Here is a 12,941-nt window from a genome sequence, read left to right as displayed (position 1 = left end):
CTGAATAGTCAAAAGGACTGTGTCTGTGATACAATATCCACAGTCAACGTCTATCTTCAGGAGTTCTGTGATGTGTGTACATCTCCGTATTTGAATGCGCATGCCTATACCAGTTTATTTGGCGCTTCAGTGTATAACTCATTATGCTGCGATTTTTTCTCGAAATTAGCATTACTTTTACGATAACACAGAATATGCTACATATAAATATCGGAAAAGGAGAAAAATTAGGTCCCTGTGCATTAAGAGAATGAAACACACATTTCAACTTTACCGTATAGAAATTACTCACAACTTGGGTTATGAGGCACAGTATAAAAGCAAAGGCCTTTTGGTCATATTTAAATTTGTCTGCTCAGATCAAACATAAACGGGTGCCGCGCAGTCGTTTAATTTTTCTTACGAACGGGCATAAATCATTCTTCGGATTCAGAAGTTGACTCACTGTGGATTAAAGAAAACATCGCTTCGAAATCAGTTGCTCCCTCCAGTTACAACGTTGGGTGCCGTTATTTTGAATTTTGGTGCCCTGAAGGATCTATTGCAACTCAACTTTATAGAGAATTGTGCCTAGTTTGAAGGCCTACATTAACGAATGAAGGATGATTAGGGTATTGTATGGGGACTTACTAACTGTATGTATAAATGTGCATGCTGGAGTGCGAGGTCGCTGATCCATTATACAGGCTTATAAAATTGTGATTTAGGTTCATTCACGGAACGTGGCTTAGCAATTACGGCTGACGTGTACTGTGGAATTCTTACCGAACTGAGTAGTGCCATCCAAATTCACCTGTGCGGGAAAGAGGTCATGGAGAGTACGGTACTCAAAGAAAGATACCGTAACCTGCACCCCGAGTCAGAAAGGGTACGAATCAGCATGTCCAATTAGGACATTTTGAATCACCCGCCCTATTTTCCTGGCTTTGTAGCAAGCAATAATTGCATTTTTGCTATTTGAAACAACGTATTGATGGACAACAGTTTGAGAATGACGAGGTACTGGAGAGTACACTTGTCAACTGCTTCGAATCAGAGGCGAAAACTTTCTGCGTAGAGAATTTGACGAAACTTTTGCAACGTACGTAGAAGCGAGCGGCTATTACGCTGAAAAGTGGAGGGATTACGTTTGTGGGAAACTAAACAGGTTAAAAAGGCTTTTCCTAACGAAAATATTTTTGATGACCGAAGGACCCTTATTCCTTGCATTAAAAACCTTGAAGGTAACTCCTGACTTAAGGCCAGTGAACATATAAAATAGGAGTATGTAAACATCATGGTTATGAAGCCACACTCATCTCAAAACACATGGAGAATGATGCGTTATTAGCAACTTCCAATAAAGACGACAAAACGGATAAGCAAATTTGGTGACGATGTGTACGAAATGTAGTAGAATTAGAGGTAAACTTTTCAATACGTCTAAATGTTACCAGTACGAACGTACAAGGAAACGGTATTTTGCCTGAGGATAAAACAGAGAATTAAATTCAGTTTATAATCTCATAAATGGAACTACAACAATTCCGTTTTATTTCCCATATAACTGAATGGGAAATAATCAACAATTGAATCTGACACTGTCATAATTAAGCAGGTAAATCTTCCGACAAAGACGTTTATTGTTGGACACTATTATGACATTGATTAAACGACATTTTCAGATGCAAGTGTACAATAGGTATAAAAATGAGGAGTCAAATAAATGAGAGAAATGTGTCCATTTTATTTAAGCATTTTGGAAAATCCAAATGGAATAAATGAAAACATCACTACCAAGCCAGATTATGTAGATACAGACTTAGTACCTAGAAGAATGAGGCTACTAGTTTTCTAACAGAACTAGATGTTTCATTTCACTTTCTGATGCCCAGAAACCTTATCACAGATGAATGCAAGTCAAAACTTACAATGTGAGTTTCAAACCGCTAAAAGCTTTTAGTGGAAAGAAATTCTTATGTAGTTAACTAAGGAAGGACGTGTTGAAACATTGTACTGGAATGTTAAGGGATTGATATTGTACTGCGTGCAAGATAATGTAATTGAATTACAGTTCGTTTTCAATCCGACTGCAGGCTTCCTGAGTACAGGTGACCAGGTTGTTCCTGGCAACGCTGGCCTCAAGGACCAGCAGCTGGGGCTCTCCTGGGTGCAGCGGAACATCGCCAGCTTCGGCGGGGATCCACAGCTTGTGACGCTCTTCGGTCAGAGCGCTGGAGGGGTTTCTGTTTCACTGCATCTCATGTCACCTGGATCTGCAGGTTAGTAATTACTTCCAGAGATCAGTTCAAGCAGCTGATAGCAAAAATTTACACAGAGGACGATCAAATGAAAGTGGAGAGATGGGAAAAAGGAAATAAACTGTTTATTATTTCAAAGGCAATCGGCATAACTGTTAACAGATTTAGCCCACTGCGAATGTTCATGGTTGCATCTATAATGAATCTTAGTCCTATCGAATCTTTTGCTCAGTTACGGTAAGCTGCAGCACCATCTAATTTTTTTCAAAATTTGAACACATTATCATTTGTAAATTACGTAATCCATGCATGGGAACATTTACTGTTTTTCGAGTTGTCTGGCACAGATTTTCTGTCAATATAATACTCCGTTTATATATCGATATATTCTCAAACTTAGTTGGCAAATAATTAACAGCAAATACTCTAAAACAGATCTATATTAATTTCAACTATTTTTACCATTCATTTTTAAAGGCAGATATATGTTTCTATCTACATTTTTATTTTGCTTTCAATAAGTAATCGATATAGCAACATCACAGGAAGTTTCTAATTTTTATATCTGTAAATTTAGTAACTATTGTTATTAAAAATCTTCACACAAATACATATTTTCATAGAATGTTATATAAACTAAATCTTATAATCTAAAAAGAAGAGGAAATCTTGCTATTGTTTTGACTTACGGTATGTTCTGGAAGGAAGTACTAGTCCTATGTTACCATCGTTTGGCGCCAATTTAGTCAGTGGAGTTCACTGTTCCATCTGGTTAACCCTTATTTAGACGCCTACAGCACGTTTTTAACTTGACTTAACATCTAGGAAGAAGCTCTCTGGAAATGTGTAATGTCTTTTTTTGGAGTTTGTGAAAGCCAGCTTTTACTAATATGGAAGCACAAATAAACGACGATTTTAATGGAAATTCTATTGGCTCAATGCCATGTCGTTTAAGTACCGGAACGCCGCACAGGATATTTCAGTAAATCACCTCACTGCTAGACACGGTAGTCATCTGAAAGGTAAGTTAACTTTGTTGATACGTGTGTTTGATGCATTGTCTCTTGGACTTACAAACACATTGCTGTACAACTACTTTTATTTTCAACCACACAGAAAACACAATCTTCGACACACTTATCACAAAGAAAGGATACAAAATTATTTTCCAGATACTGATAAGATTATATATGCTTCATCCAACCACCTGAAAAATCAGAAATTAGCAGCCCTACGATACATGTTACATAGATTAAATAAGATCCCATTCAATAAAGAGAACTATGAAAAAAAGTTACAAGCAATACAACTCCTAGTCAGAAACATTGGTTCCAACGCCCATTTAGTACAAATACTTAACCAAAAATCACAATCATAACTAAAGAAGAATGAAAACAAGCAGAGAACACAAACACCAAAGAACAACACTGACACTACAGCACACACAGAAACACAACACAATAGCACACATGACATGAATAAAAGAACAAAATGGTACAGTTTAACATACAAACACAAATCAACATACACAATACCAATTTATTAAAGAAGTAGGGATCACACATTGCTTACGGAACAAGAATCACAATCAGTTCACATTTACAAACAACAGACAAATCAGATAAATACCAAGGAGTAGGTATACCAGTCAGAAAGACAAGAATGTAAGTATGTATGTGGATGACAGGCAGGCATTTCAAAACTAGGTATAAAGAACATATAAGATGGTTCAAATGGCTCTGAGCACTATGGGACTTAACATCTATGGTCATCAGTCCCCTAGAACTTAGAACTACTTAAACCTAACTAACCTACGGACAGCACGCAACACCCAGCCATCCCGAGGCAGAGAAAATCCCTGACCCCGTCGGGAATCGAACCCGGGAACCCGGGCGTGGGAAGCGAGAACGCTACCGCACGACCACGAGATGCGGGCGAACATATAAGAAGCTGGAAGTATGAAAGTAGCCATTCTACCTTTGCCGAATACCTGATAAAATATGGGCACGAACCATCCAACATGGATAAAGACCTGAAAATCATTATAGTGAACAATCACAACAAAAAACTCATGCTATTAACTTTCATGTACAGAGAGATGTAGCAATGAAAAAGAAGGTAATTAATTACCAAATTAATATAAGCAATAACTTCCTGACCATCACTTCCAATAACAAATAGGAATCTGAAACATAACCAGAGTAAATAATTAATGACTCTTCCTCTTTCCCCCTTTTTTCTCGTTCTCTCTCTGTCTATTGCTCTCTATCCCTCTCTATCCATCCTCTCTCTCTATCTCTCTCTCTCTCTCTCTCTCTCTCTCACACACACACACACACACACACACACACACAAAAGAGATTAAAAATATCAAATCATAAACACAACGCAAACAAAAGACGAAAGATAAACACACGGCGACTGTTGACAACACTACAAATTGTAAATACACACATGTTAATCACAAAATGAAAATGCGAGTGGTGTGTCATAATAAACGAGGCTGAATAAACCTAGGAAATTGGCCAGTTGGAGAATGGGGCCGAATGAACAGATTTCCAGGACCACACGTGAGGACTAACAACACTGGAAGTCATAAGTAATGCCAATGAATAAATTAATATCACGAAATTTGGGTACAAAACTTGTTTCTAATCTGAAATATGAGATAAAATCACATAGTAACACATTGTAACTATTGCATAATATATTTATTATACATATAAAAAACATATGTTACATGCTACTGAAGATGCTTCGTAGATAAAAGTAGCGAAGCTGGTGTGACAAAAAACAACTTGCCTTTCATTTAGCTGCATGAATGGAACGTAGCTCCATGAAGATTGTAGCTTATTTCCCTCAAATTTCCATTGTTTATTTACCTCTACATATCTCTTCAAACTCTCTGTTTCTCCATTCGACAGGTACGTGGGAATCATTTCTGTATGTCGGGTACCTCCTCTCTGTATGTTTGCTGTTTAGTTGAGAAGAAGTTTTCGTGAGAGCATTTTCTGCAGTACCACGCTCACATTACAACTACATCTACAGTGACATCCCACAAACAAATAAATTTAATGTCTAAAAAGTGAAAACGCTGAATTTTTGATTAAATCTTTGGTATAGAAACGTATGAAAGCTGTTCCTTTTTGAACAGACAGTCAGAGGTTCTACAAATTTTGAAGAATTCCCATTTACTTTCATGCTAATAAGTTCTGTTACTCCATTATTTTGCACATATGGAAATCATGTCATGAAACTGTTGCATTGTACGAGAAATGTAATAAAAAACAATTAAACTTCAAGGCAAAAAGTAGCTCTCACCCTTATTTCCATGTTTAGGAACAAACAGACGAATGTTTTAGTTTCAAGCATGAAATATAAATAATTAGCTTCCACATAAAGAGGCGTTAAAGCAGATTTTAAATGCTATAGCAACTGCATTAGATATAACTTTATTTTGCCTATATAAGTGAATTATGAGTTTTCCAAGCAGAATACCCAAGTCTTGAAATGCCATTTGTCTGCAAGAACTTTGAAAGAATTTGTGGACAGCTACAGTGTATATGCACTTTAATTTCAGCCTTTGCGATTTTATTTCTGTGCGACCTGCACTAGTACACATGAGAAGGGCAAAGCGTGGACATACCGATGATAGAACGTAAAAACACAAAGGTTTCATTGCTGGTACATAATCAGACCTGAAACATGCCATGGGTTAAAGTTAATCTCTTCAGTTCTCTTGGTTTGCTTTCGATGACAACCCTATAAAAAACTTCGAGAAGTTTTTCAGGCATATTGAGATGCGTTGCGACGCTAGCAGCCGCAGCAGGAGACCATACGACATTATTAGTCCCATTGGGAATGGTTCGCTTGCAATAAATGGTGTAAGGAAAACTATTTGATTCTTGAATGAGTGCGTAAATACGAGTGTAGACATTGGGAAACTAGTTTAGTAACGTAATTTACATACCAGAATGATTGCTGGTTGCACACTTTTTTATCTGTGTTCAGTGTATGTTGTTGAAGCCTGTTCCTGCTGCAGGTCTGTTCTCGCGGCTGGTGGACCAGAGTGGCACCTACATAGCCGGCATGTCCGTGGTACGGGATCCCCGATACCACGCCTTCAGACTGGGCTCCGTTCTCGGCTACGAAGCTGAAAACGCACAGCAGCTGGTGCAGTTCTTACGCTCTGTTAAAGCCACTGACCTGCTGGTGGAGGAGTCGCTCTTAATGACAGATGAGGTGAGTCCTGAGCTGCCCTCGTACCAGATGATTTCTGAACTGAAATATTTGTCGTTCACGTTCGCAGCCTACGATGGACTAACCCTCTTACGACAAAACTGAAGAATGAATTGTAGAAGGCAATTTGCAGTGTTGATTTCTATTTTGGAAGGATATGGCCTTCCTCCATCCAAACGTTTTGCTGCGTCTCTAAACGACTTCATCGTCGACAGAACGTTGCAGCCTAATCCCTGCTTCTTTTTTTTTTTTTTTTTTCTAATGTGCATTCTGCAAGAAAAATGAACCGCAAATAAAAAGCAAACACTATGTTCAGCTACACTTGTGTATTCCTCTAAGGGGCATAGAGAAGGTTTTTCACAACATTCTCCACGATAATAGCAAACTGACACGATAATAACAAACTGACACGTAACTTCGTCTGGTTTAAGACATACTTGTGTATGATACTCTAGTCACCAACAGTAATAAGCATATGCGGCGTGGAAGAAGAACAGAATCGCCTCCATTATCGCATCAACAAGGAAATAAAGAGCAAACGGAATAATTGGTGAACGGTGGTCACGAATTCCCTACAAGCGTTGATTTCCTACTTACGACAAGGGACTATAGTGCAATTTTCTTTCGAAAGATGGAAGTACGTACACAATAATGTTTCTGTGTATCGAAGTAAAGATGAAAAATTACGTAGAGAGTGCTAAAATGTAATAAATGTCAGTAATTATAGTACACAAAAATTTGTATGATGATGCAAAGCATTAGCTATACATGTACTTACATCAGTTTAGCTACTTGTAGCAAGAATGAGGGACATCCAAGTACAAAATAACAGCATTTTTTAGTATTAGGAATATATGTTAAGGATTTAACACATTTTTGTACATAATTAGATTAATAATTATGGAAGTAATTTCATAAAGTGATAGTAACATGCATGGTTACAAATTATTATCGAAATGGGTCAGTTACCAGAAGGACTAATCATACCTACAAATGAAAATATTGATAATAATTAAAATCAGGCTACTTTTAAAGGAATTATTCAAAATATAACTTCTTAATGGCTGAATCGATACACTTTCTAACTAACAAAATAAATTATTGTGGTGGCCCTGGCCCTCGAGCTTTCACTTAATTCTCTTTCGATCACGCAGCGAGGTTGTCTCCATCTCTCAAGGATCGACACAAATTTTGCTTTCCACATCTACATCTGCATCTCTATCTGCATGACATTTACGTGCCCGGTAGGCCGTTCATCCAGCCACTTTCACACTATTTCTCTTCTGAAATGATAATTAAATCGACACCCTAGCTGCAAACAGGTGTTGATATACATCTTTGGGGACAGGTTGAAAATGTGTGCCCCGACCGGGACTCGAACCCGGGATCTACTGCTTACATGGCAGACGCTCTATTATCATTTCACTCTAGAAAAGCTGCATGGTCATCAATGGTATCTGTTCTTTCGGGAACCATATACTACCTTCATATATTTCTCTTCTGCTAAACTCTCGAAAGACGCACGGGGAAAACGAATACCTAACTCTTTCTGTAAAACCTCTGTTTTCTCTTATTTTACTGCGATTATCATTTATCTCTACATAGGTGGTAGTCGACAGGATATTTTCGCATTGGGTGGAGGAAGATGATGACTGAAATTTCATGAAAAGATCTCGCCGCAACGAAAGACGCCTTTGTGTTAATGACTGTCATCCCAGCTCGCTTATCATATTCGTGACTTTCTTATTTCGCCATAATACAGAACGTGCTGCCTTCTTTTAACTTTTTCGACGTCCTTCGTTAATCCTATCCGGTAAGCATCTCATATCGTGCAGCAGTATTACAGAAGAGGACGGATAAACGTAAGGTAGCCAGTTTAGAAGACATTTTGCATCTTATAAGTGTTCTTCCAATCAAACGCAATCGTTGGTTCGCCTTGTCCACATTTTCTATGTGATCGTTCCGACTGAAGATGTTTGTAATTGTAGTTCCTAGGTACTTAATGGAGCTGACAGTCTTTGGATTTGATTGACTTATAGCGTAACCTAAATGTAACGAATTCATTTTAGTACTTACTTGTATGATCTGACGACTGGTCTGACAGAAAATCACGAATTCAGTCGGATGAGTGAGGTTATACACCACGCAAAGAGCTTCACCAGAAGCCGCTTGTGAGTGTCTGTGTCAAAAATTTGTGGAAATCTAGAAATGTGGAGTTAATTGGGGATCCCCTTTCATAGCACTTAAGTCGTGTGAATAAAGACCTACTGTTTCATAAGAACGATATTTTCTGACTACATGCCAACAGATCGTTTTCTTCAAAGTAATTCATAATGTACAAACACATTATACATCACAAAATCAGACTGATCTGTCTCTCGTGTACCGTCTGTATTTCTGTAAAGTTACATAATTATCTGCAAGTCCATGACTACTTTTAATAAACACGGTAACGTAATTTTATCATTAAACTGAGTTCTAAAGGCCAATTAATGTGTCGTGATTTTAGTGCAAAAACAGGGTTTCACTTAGTAACTTTAAAAATAAAAGACGTAACTTAATAAAAACATCTGCATTATGATTTTAGATAATACGGAAGTGAAACCCAAAATTATAATCTTCTATCTTTAATATTTCGCACTTTTGAAATTTCGTAATAAGTAGACTTTATTTGGAAACTATTCGGTGGATTATGCTGAACCTGAATATAGAAGAGATTGGTATGATTTTGTATTATCTGACAAAATATTATGACAGGTTTTGTTTATTTAATTTTACTTTAGATCGTTGCATAATGCTTTGTCTGAGTGCTCTTGCACACGTTAATCGCGGCCATGTTCGCCTTGGTTGGGTGACCCTGAACTACCAATCTCATTCGTTCACCACCTTCGCTTTTTGGCCATAGACTTTGCTTCCTCACTTCACCCCCTATTTGTGATAAGAAACTTTAACATAAAATTGAATATTTTAAGCAAGCGATGGATAATTTTTCATACGTCTATTAAATACTTATTATTAACAATTTCTCTTACTATTATTATACGCACAAAACACTATATACTTACGCATTAAGAAACTAAAATCGACATATTTGAACATTTATGAACCTAAATATTGAAAATTTGATTTCATATGAAAGAAAAATTTGATTTTGATTTAATCATCTGTTTACCTTCAGATGAAATCAGCTTTTTAGTTATAATATCTTTCTTTTCTATAATTCTGTTTCAGTCAATATTCCTGGAAAGAAAATCGACAAACCCTTGACATATAAAAATTCTGGTACTCAATAATTACTTTACAGCTCTTTAGAGAGCACTTTTAAGGTCGTCCTAGCGGCAGCTCATTCACTACTTACTTTGGGTAGAGGGGGAAGTGACATTGCTGAGCGTTCTTCTCATCTTTCTATTATATTACACGGGAAAGTTTGCCTGGTATTCTTTTCGCCGCTATCCTCCGCACAGTTCATAGACTACAGATACGTGAGGCTTCCATGACCCTGACAAAGAGCTACCACAGCCTCAGTTTCTGTTCCCATACTATGCTAAGGAAGGGCAAAAATGTAAAAAAGTTTACTTAATCTTTTTTACTATTTACTTAATTGTAATAGACGTTTACAGGGATAACATTATTTTTCAAAATTGTTACCTCTGTTCTGAAGACTACTGTTGACAGTACATCTCATAAAATGCTTGATGTTGTTTCTTGTGATATTAATTCTTATTTTGTACAGGACCTGATACACAACTTCTGTTGTTTATAAAAAGTTGTGCTTGGGTTCTAATATGTCCTTATCGGTATTGTACTCTGTCATGTATTGGCTAATTTGCGTTGTAATATTATACCAGTTTCTTATCTCGTGAAGTTGAGTAACATCAGTGAGCTGGCTTCACATGGTTCGAGTTGAATGCAGATCAGTTTTCAATGAAAGTAATTTTTTGTCGCCAGCTACTTTGCATTCCCTTAACCATTATCAAAAGGAGTATTTATTATATTTTGATTTCACAATAATCTATATTTTTTGAAACGATTTTATCTCCTCACATCACAGTCCGTGTTTGTTATTACAACATTTTAATCAACTTTTTGGCTTACAGTCGGTATATGAGTTTTTAAAGCACATTTTTGAGACATGAGATAAACTAATCTAGATATGAAACTCCAACCTTTTCATTTGATATATTTCTCAGCTTTTAATTTGTCAATGTAGTACGTCACTTATTCCTACCTTCCTCATTTCCTTTCATTAACTCACTGGCATCATTAGACATATTTATAACATGAGCATCACGCTACTTCCTCGCATCTCGTTCAACTAATAACAAAAACCTTTCTCTTGCCTTTATATGGCACAATATTACCAAACTCTCTTAATTACATACAAAATTATTACCAACTTTAAAATACAGTTTTAGGCAAATTTAATTTCTTTAGGTTTCAGAAAACATCAGATTCCACAATTTTTATGTAAATTGTTTTTATTTTCCTACTAATTCTAGTTTAAGATTTTACAGACATCATTTACTACTATTTTTTCTGCTATTGTCAAGAAGTTACAGAATTTCAATGAAAATTTTAAATCCACTAATGCAAACTCTCCACTTGTGATTGCCGTGTCATGAATCAAGCACATCAAAATCTTTAAATAATTCTTACACCACGAGATCCTTAAGATCCTTACACATTAATGATCTACACGCACATATGAAGATGTATAATTCTTATAAACTACTGACTGCAAAAAACAAGGAATGAAATTTGAAACTGAAAAAAAAAATCATTCAGCTGGGACTTCACAGTGAGCAAACTGTATATCGAACCCCAAAACCCGTGGATTCATATTAATCAATTACTTTTTTTGGAAAAGTTTTAGCCAAATGCCTGGAATCACCTATGACAATCCTAATTTCTTTTTTGCATGGTGGTAAACGAATTCTCCTCCAATTCGGAAACGTAATCTTCCTATAATTTCATGGTTTTAGTTATACAGGGTGAACATTAATAAAACCGACAAATAACAGGGGCCAATTCCTGACTGGAAACGGAAGAGAAAGATCCTATGAGTATGTGTTCGGAAATGGATGGTGTGCGTACAGTGACAACAAATCGTCCCGGAACACTATACAGAGCTGCATCGCATCCACGTCACAAGTGGAAAGTGGCGTTCTTGGGATTGCTGGCGATAGGAATGGTAGCGGTTGTCATGCAGGATACAAGTAATGGTACAATGGGTTGCACCATGTTGGCGTGCCTCTTGCCTGGGGCTTGTATGTGGTTCGTCTGAATATCCTGCAGAACTCGGTCCTCCAAATGTGATCTAAATACACAGTCCGCTGCCTCTCTGCACGTTCGTCTGTCTGATAGGGCCCGTGATCAGAAAACGCCCGAAAACGGTTTGAAATGGAGTTTGCATCTGTGAGAGTAAATGGTTTGATATAGCCGTGCTGCCTTTCGACCGTTTCCATCTGCTTGGCTGTACACAAACACCATCTCGGCTCGTTCCCGACGTCAATACCAGACCTCCCTGCTGCATGCAGTACGCAGCGTCAACCACACAGTCTGGAACAGGCAAGAAACGCACGGCACGTGGCAGAGGAACTTTCATTCGTCAGCGCTATCTACCGCGGCAAGGACACATTTCTGGACACATCTCAATAGGACCATTTTCCGTCCATTTCCACTCAGGAATGCGTCCCCGCAGTTTGGCAGTTTTATTGATGTTCACACTGTATATTCATTTTTAGTAGCGATTAACTACCATATATCCTTTATCTGATATCGTTACGATCGCTGCTTCATATCTAACACTTGCATAATATTTTAGTCACCTTTAGATCTTTATTTTATGAGAACTGTCTACTAAATCGTTTTCACTAATTTTATTACATATGTCATGGGATACTCTGATCTGCTGGGCTCTGTCGATTTTTAAATTCTCTAACACTAGGTCCAAAATTAGATTTTCTACTGCAACCAGGTCCTTAATGCCAGAAATAAATATAAATAAGCCCTTTCATCAATATGATTTTTCTTCCTGTGTGAAATTTATTTTCTTTTTATAAAGCAATCTGTTAAAGATTTTGTGGCAGGATTTCTGAAATATAATTAAGATATTCCACTACAGGAAGCAAACTTCTAAGATTAGCTACGTTCCTTTCATAATTTTCATAAGTTTCGTTTTTGAATTCACTAATCATTGATTAACAAAAGCCCATGCCATATCTGTTTGAAAATAAAACTGTAAATGGGGTACTTTGGTTAATTCTAAAAACAAATAATACGCCTCTCCATTCAGATTCTATTTCTTTCTGTCTGAGATTAACCAATCTTTTGAGTGTCATAGGTTCCTTCATGCAGTCTAGCGTTGACATGAGATTTTATGTAGTTCTGTTGCAGCTGCATTTTTCACAACGTCTATTGAAAGGGATAGCCATACTTGCGTTAAATTTTTTTTTTGAGGTT

At 37.0% G+C, this 12,941-nt stretch overlaps 1 protein-coding gene across 1 annotated transcript in view; it reads left to right on the top strand.

Annotated features, from left to right (window-relative positions):
• Positions 1 to 12,941, top strand: part of LOC124788818 (cholinesterase-like) — a 92,715-nt gene that overhangs the window by 26,458 nt on the left and 53,316 nt on the right. The window contains exons 4-5 of the mRNA XM_047256098.1: positions 2,076 to 2,261; positions 6,283 to 6,482. Of these exons, the coding sequence (XP_047112054.1) occupies positions 2,076 to 2,261; positions 6,283 to 6,482 (386 nt within the window). The remainder of the gene's footprint in view (positions 1 to 2,075; positions 2,262 to 6,282; positions 6,483 to 12,941) is intronic.

The sequence above is a fragment of the Schistocerca piceifrons genome, chromosome 3 (assembly GCF_021461385.2).
Source record: "Schistocerca piceifrons isolate TAMUIC-IGC-003096 chromosome 3, iqSchPice1.1, whole genome shotgun sequence".
In the NCBI taxonomy this organism is placed as follows: Eukaryota; Metazoa; Arthropoda; class Insecta; order Orthoptera; family Acrididae; genus Schistocerca; species Schistocerca piceifrons.
The sequence above is the reverse complement of the archived record's forward strand: the minus strand, read 5'-3'. Positions and strand labels throughout refer to the sequence as shown.